The sequence below is a fragment of the Egretta garzetta genome, unplaced genomic scaffold, assembly GCF_000687185.1.
Source record: "Egretta garzetta isolate BGI_Z169 unplaced genomic scaffold, ASM68718v1 scaffold287, whole genome shotgun sequence".
Taxonomy (NCBI): Eukaryota; Metazoa; Chordata; class Aves; order Pelecaniformes; family Ardeidae; genus Egretta; species Egretta garzetta.
The window spans coordinates 2,596,685-2,602,393 of record NW_009260435.1 but is presented as its reverse complement, the minus strand read 5'-3'; the positions used below and the strand labels follow the sequence as shown (position 1 = coordinate 2,602,393).

At 60.4% G+C, this 5,709-nt stretch overlaps 1 protein-coding gene across 1 annotated transcript; it reads right to left on the bottom strand.

Annotated features, from left to right (window-relative positions):
- Positions 1-810: 810 nt before the first annotated feature.
- Positions 811-5,703, bottom strand: SNX33 (sorting nexin 33). Its single transcript, XM_009643924.2, has 2 exons — positions 3,519-5,703; positions 811-1,455 (listed from the first exon to the last, which is right to left on the bottom strand). The coding sequence occupies exons 1-2, from the start codon at positions 4,957-4,959 to the stop codon at positions 1,202-1,204; spliced, it is 1,695 nt and encodes a 564-aa protein (XP_009642219.1). The 5' UTR covers positions 4,960-5,703; the 3' UTR covers positions 811-1,201.
- Between the last annotated feature and the right edge of the window lie 6 nt (positions 5,704-5,709).

The window sequence follows — 5,709 nt, the reverse complement described above, 5'->3', positions numbered from 1 at the left end:
GAGGCTGGGTTGGGATGGGGCTGGACTGAGATGGAACCATGGTGAAGGGGACCACCCCAGCTGTGGGATGCAGAAGGAAACATGCCCTGTCTGGACAGAAGCTGTGCGATGCCTCCAGGTGTATTTCGATGTGCTTGTCCCAGCTGGTTAGGGCTGGGGAGGGCTCTGGGAGGACGGAGCGCAGCCCGACGCATTCCCAGCGCCGCTGTTATTTTAACAATACCCCGTTGGCCTGCATGTCGGGGCTAATTTTAACCCTGGAGCCACGCCAAGCCGGCCCTAACTTTCCTCGCTGTGATTTATCCCAGCCATTTCCCTTTGAAAACAAGGTCCCCGTGCCAGCCCCGCTGTCTCCCCAGGCAGCAGCACGCTGCCATGGGTCCTGCCCCACTGGGCAGGGCAAAGTGGGGCAGGATTTGCCCCTTGGCAGGTTGTTTGGAGAGCGGGAGGGCAGCCAGCGGGGCCCCCCCTGGTGCTCAGCCCCCCACCACATGCGGATTTTTGGAAGCTGGCTGGAAGCCAAGGGATGCTCAGATGCAGAGCCTTCCCCAGGATCCTGGAGCAGTTCCGTTTTCCATAGACATCTCTGGGAAGGAGGTGCGTGGGATTTTTCTACTGACATTTTTATTGAAAACGCTGTGTGGCGCTTTATTTTTTTTGCCTTTTTTTTTTTTTTATCCCTTTTCTCAGACAACAGCCATGCTCGAGAAAGAGATTTCCCTTCGCCTCTGTGCGTCTATTTAAAAACTGATTGGTAAAAATGCTGCAGAAACGTTTGCGAAAAATGGAAAATATTGAAAATATCTCGTGACAAAAAAAAATCATCCTCTTCCAAATAAAGACCTTTTTTCTTCTCTTTTTTCCATCAGAAAGGCTTTTAGTGTGCAAAATGACGGCTTTGATTTCTTCTCCCAGCGGGCTGGGATGCACCCACCTCTCTGCTCCAGGAGGATAGGATTTCAGAAAGCTAAAAATCACTGGGCAGAGATACCAGCACCTCCACATCTATCCCTCTTGTGACCCCCCGCCCTTCCCTGCAGGGCCGCAGCCTGCCTGCCCGGGAAGGGGGAAGAAAGCCCAAAGGTATTTGGTCACTAGCGTCATGAGTTCCCGTTCATTCTCAGCCCATCACAAACAGAGGAGGTCTGCAAGGCTGCGGATAGAGAAGTGCGTGATTTCAGCAGGGCAGCAAGCGGAGGCGTTAGAGGTTGTCGTACATGCGTAACGTCTTCTCCAGCTGCTGGCTGACACGCTGGTAGAAGACAATCTGCTGCTTTAAGTAGGACTGCATCATCCTCTTGAAGTCGGCCACTCGCCGCTCATGGAAGTGGTTCATCTCAGCTTGCAGGGCGAAGCCCACCACGCGGCAGCGCTTGCGGATCCCATCCGCCTCCTCCTGGTCCATCCGGCCCTCGTCACTCATCCGCTGGCTCTCCTTCACCTTCGCAAAGGCGCCTGGCAAGGCAGGGGGAAGGGGGAGAGGCTGATGGATCTGTGTCTGTCCCCCACCGTTCCCCTCGGCACAGGCATCCCTGGGCAGCACCAGCGGGTCCCATTGCCCTCCGTGCTGGGGCACCAGCCTGGCCCAACCGCCAGAGGTGCAGAGCTGCCTCACGTTAGCAAGGGAGGGGTCTGGGCACTGCTGGGTGTTCATCCCCCCATCCCTCTCCTCCAGGCAGGGAACGGACCAGGAGCCTTTTCCCTCTGGACCCTGACATCCCCAACTCCTTTTCCACCCTGTCCCTGGGCCATCAGCCTTATGTTTAGAGGAGGTTTGGGGTTCTGAGCTGCTGGAGGGGTGCGACTTGAGGCTCAGGGTGTGAAGCTCACATGGAGCAGTGTGTTCCAAGCGCCCCAGCCAAGCCTGCCCTGCAAACGCTCCATGTCGCCCCGTGGGTGGGGGTCAGGAGCAGCCCTGGGAGACCCCAGCCCCAGAGGCGGTGAATTGGGGTGTGGGAAGGGCGGGCAGTGCCGGACTGAGCTCAGCTGGGAAAGCATCTCCCTCTCCCAGAGGCAGCTGAGGCTCTGACACCAGTTTTTCCCCCTCCTTCCATTTATTTTTACAGCTCAGTTTCGAAAGAATCCTGCCTGGCTCCAGCCCTGCATTCCTCCCCCCTCATTAACCCAGAGGCCGTTTGCCTGAAAACAGGATCTGGCCCACAGCTCACCAGGCTCTCTTCCCTTCTCCCTGCCCCTTGCCGGGAGCCCTGGACCCGGGGTTATGGTGCTCCCGCCGCGCCAATCCTGCTCCCATCGGAGAGGAGGAGGAGGAAGAAGCAAAGGTTGGAGGCCAAATCCTGCCTTCCGCTCTGCCCACGCGGCCTCGCTTCCGGATGGGATCCAGCCCCTCTTCACCCGCCGTGGTAAACAAGGCTGGGAGGGAAAGGCGAGGAAGCGGCCAGGGCTGGATCACACCCTCCCCTTCCCCCTTCGCCTTCCCAGCCTCCCCCAGGGATGTGGAGCGATGCACGGACACCCCTGGATGCTCGGACATAGACAGCCCCTGGCTTCACCCCAGGGGAAAACTCCCCGCCCCCCCAAAATCTAGGGGTGCCGGCACGGGTGTCCCCTCCCCGCTGCGGGCAGCCGGACTGGGAGGGGTGCGTGGACTTTGGCCCCACTCCCACACCCGGCTCCCCGTCTGCGTCACACCCTGCTGCCTGGGTGCAAAGGGACACCGAGCCCTGCCAGCCCACTGCCCTCCTCAGAAAGGGCACAGCAGACACCTCTCGCCCCCTCTCCTCCTCCCTGACCCCCCCAAATACCCAAGGGACCTGCAAGCACAAGGGGATACGGAGGGTGCAGGGAGCCCGGATGCCCTGGGGGTGCTAAACCTCCCAGTCCCAGGCTCGGAGAGATGCAGAGACGTACTCCTGGAGATTTTGACCCTAGTCATACCCAGAAGGTCCAGTGTGTCCCCCTGTGGCCAGAGAAGTGCAGTGAGACTGGTGGGAAGAAGGGACAAGTCCTTATCCCACCTGGCCTGCACCCCCCGCCCCCAGCCCCTCCAACTGACCCAAGGCCACGTCCCAGCCGTGTCCCAGCCCCAGGGGAGCAAGCTCAAGCATCCCCACTGGCCACCCCACTGCTGCCTCAGCTGGGGAGGGAGGATGAGGAGGCACAAGCGGTGGTGGGTGGGGATGCAACGCAGCCCCTGGCTCACGAGCTGCTGGGCAAGGCCATCCTGGAGCCAACAGCAATGGTGCCGGCTCCTGCTCACACCTCGAGGCTTTGGGCAGCAGCTATGAACTCCACGGCATCACTTGAGGCAAAACCTGATCTGGGACCCAACAGCCCCAGCAGCCTCTCCTAGGCTGGGGTGAGCAGGGAGCCGTGCCAGCAGGGACCATGCTGCCTCCCTGGGAGCCACAGGCAATGGTCCCCATCCTCAACCTCATCCCCATCACTGCACAGCATCATCACTGCATCCCCATCCCGCTCCCCGTGCTGCTCCCGCCCACGTGGGGCTATCGCGCAGGAGAGGGCATCACCAGGGGAGAAGAAGAAGCCACCCTTACCTTTCTGGAGGTGGATGATGTCTGGGAAGTTGGAGAGGAGCCCTTGGTACAAAGAGAGAGTATCCAGCATGAGGAACAGATCATTCTTGGGCTGCTCGGCAAACATCTCCCCCACGGTCTCATATGTCTTGCCCGTGTGGGAGATGGCATTGTTGAGGGCGTCCGAGCTGTAAGGAGGATCCATGTGGAAGGAATGGCTGATGGCTTGGAAAGCGTTGCCCAGCTTCTGGAACTCCTTCCGGAAGCCCCCCACGTGCTTGCGCACCAGCTCCGAGGCCACGTTGGTCAGCTGCAGGACGCTGTCATCCATCTTCTTGCTGAAGGCCTTGAAGGCGTCCACACGGTCCTCCACGTCCTGCAGGTCCTGGTGCTCCGTGGGGATCTGGATGGTGAGAAGGAAGCTGGCACCCACCATCTCGTCCTTCTCCGCCCGGCGTTTGCCCAGCTTCCACTGCTTCTCGTCGCGGCAGCAGAGGAAGTGCTGGAAGCCCTCGTACTGGGAGAGGACGGGGTGGCTGGTCATATGGTCCATCCAGAGGATCAGCCGCCGCTTGCGCTTCTCGATGAAGTCCTCCTCGAAGCGCCCGGTGGCCTGCTTCTCGGGCAGATGGGGCACCGAGATGACTGTGAACTTGTGCAGGAGGCGGTTGTAGAGCCAGTCAAAGTGCTTGTACCGCCGGTAGACGGGTGAGTTGATGTTGCTGGGGGTCAGCTTGTAGGAGATGTAGCTCTTGATGCCCTTGAACTTGGTTTGCTTGGTCGGGTCCTCCACAGAGCAGATGAAGGGGTGGGGGTTTGCCCTCCACTGGGGACCTTTGGAGCCCATCTCGATGCAGTACACCTCGGCAATCTTGGACATCAGGGGCACGTCACCCAGGATGAAAGCTTCCACCCCCGAGCGGACGAAGCAGGAGAAGCGGTTGAGGTTCCTCCCCACCACGCTGCCCCTCTTGGAGGAGCTCATGCTGTCCTGCCTCTCCAGCGCCGGCTTGGGACGGTAACCAGCGTGCTGGTGGTGGCCATACGCCCCCGGGTACTGCAGGCTGGGTGAAGGGTGCCCATTGGTGCCTGGCGTGCTCCGGGGCTCCTCCACCACCGTGCAAGCATCGTCCCAGTCATCCCAGTCATCATCGTCGTCGTCCTCAAAACTGCCCTGGTAGGAGATGCCAGGGTTGGGGGAGGCTGTGTAGAAGGAGGAGTCATGCCCAGGGGAGCCGGCTGGGCTGCTGGAGTAGTCCGTGTAGTTGGAGCCGGAGCGGGAGCGGAGGATTTCAACGTAGGAGGCAGGGAAGAGGCCGGTCTCCCCGCGGCTGTTTTGGCCCTGTAACCACCCATCCAGGGAGTTCTCGCTGAAGATGATGAGCTCCTCGTTCTCCTGGATGCTGATCTCCTCTTTGTTTTCACTCTGGAAGTTGTAAAGCGCTCTGGCTTTCAACGCCATGGCCGGTCCCAGGAGGGGGGGGACACGGCGTAAGGCAGTCCTTGCAGTCAAAAAAACCCAACCCCCCAAAACCCCCCCCCCCCCCCGCTGACACCGCAAACTCGCTCGGTTCCGGGGCCACCTCGCACTGTGGGAAAAGGCTGGGCCAGTTTCTCAGGGAAATAAAAAAAGGTGGAGAAGAAATCCCCTACGAGGTGACGCCGAGGTCCGCATGTCCAAGTAACCCCCGCGATCCCAGCGCCCCGGTTAAAAACAACATTCCTGGTCAAGCCAGCGGCATCTCCCTCGCTCCTAGGAGATGGAAACCTGGGCCGGCCGGAGAGCCGGCCTCGGCCATGTCCACGCAGGTTTTATCTTGCTGGGACGCTGATCCCGCGGTTTCACTTTCCAGGAGGGAAAGATCCGGCTTCCAGCGAGGAAATAAATCCCAAACGACTTTTCTCAGGGCTCCTGTGGATAAGCCCCCCCCAAGCCCCCCCCGCCAGCGGCTGCCAGCCGGGGGGTGCCGGGAAAGCGCCGGGAACCGACCCCAAACCCAGCTCAACCTCGCGGTGCTCCCGGCCCCCGGGATTTTGCAATTCCTTTCCGGGCCGACTTTCCCGGTGTTTGGTGGGGTTTGTTGTTGTCGGTTTGGGTTTGGTTTGGTTTGGTGTTTTTTTTTTCCCCCTGAAACCCGCCAATCTCACGCAGGACGGAGGGGAAGGGCCCCGCAGGCAGGACAGCACCGGGCCGGTACCGGCAGCAGCCCCC

Bases quoted from the DNA above. Each gene is read 5' to 3' on its own strand.
- SNX33 (XM_009643924.2), bottom strand. From the start codon at position 4,959: ATGGCGTTGAAAGCCAGAGCGCTTTACAACTTCCAGAGTGAAAACAAA. The intron at 1,456-3,518 runs GTAAGGGTGGCT...CTGCCTTGCCAG, and splicing joins CATCATCCACCTCCAGAAAG to GCGCCTTTGCGAAGGTGAAG.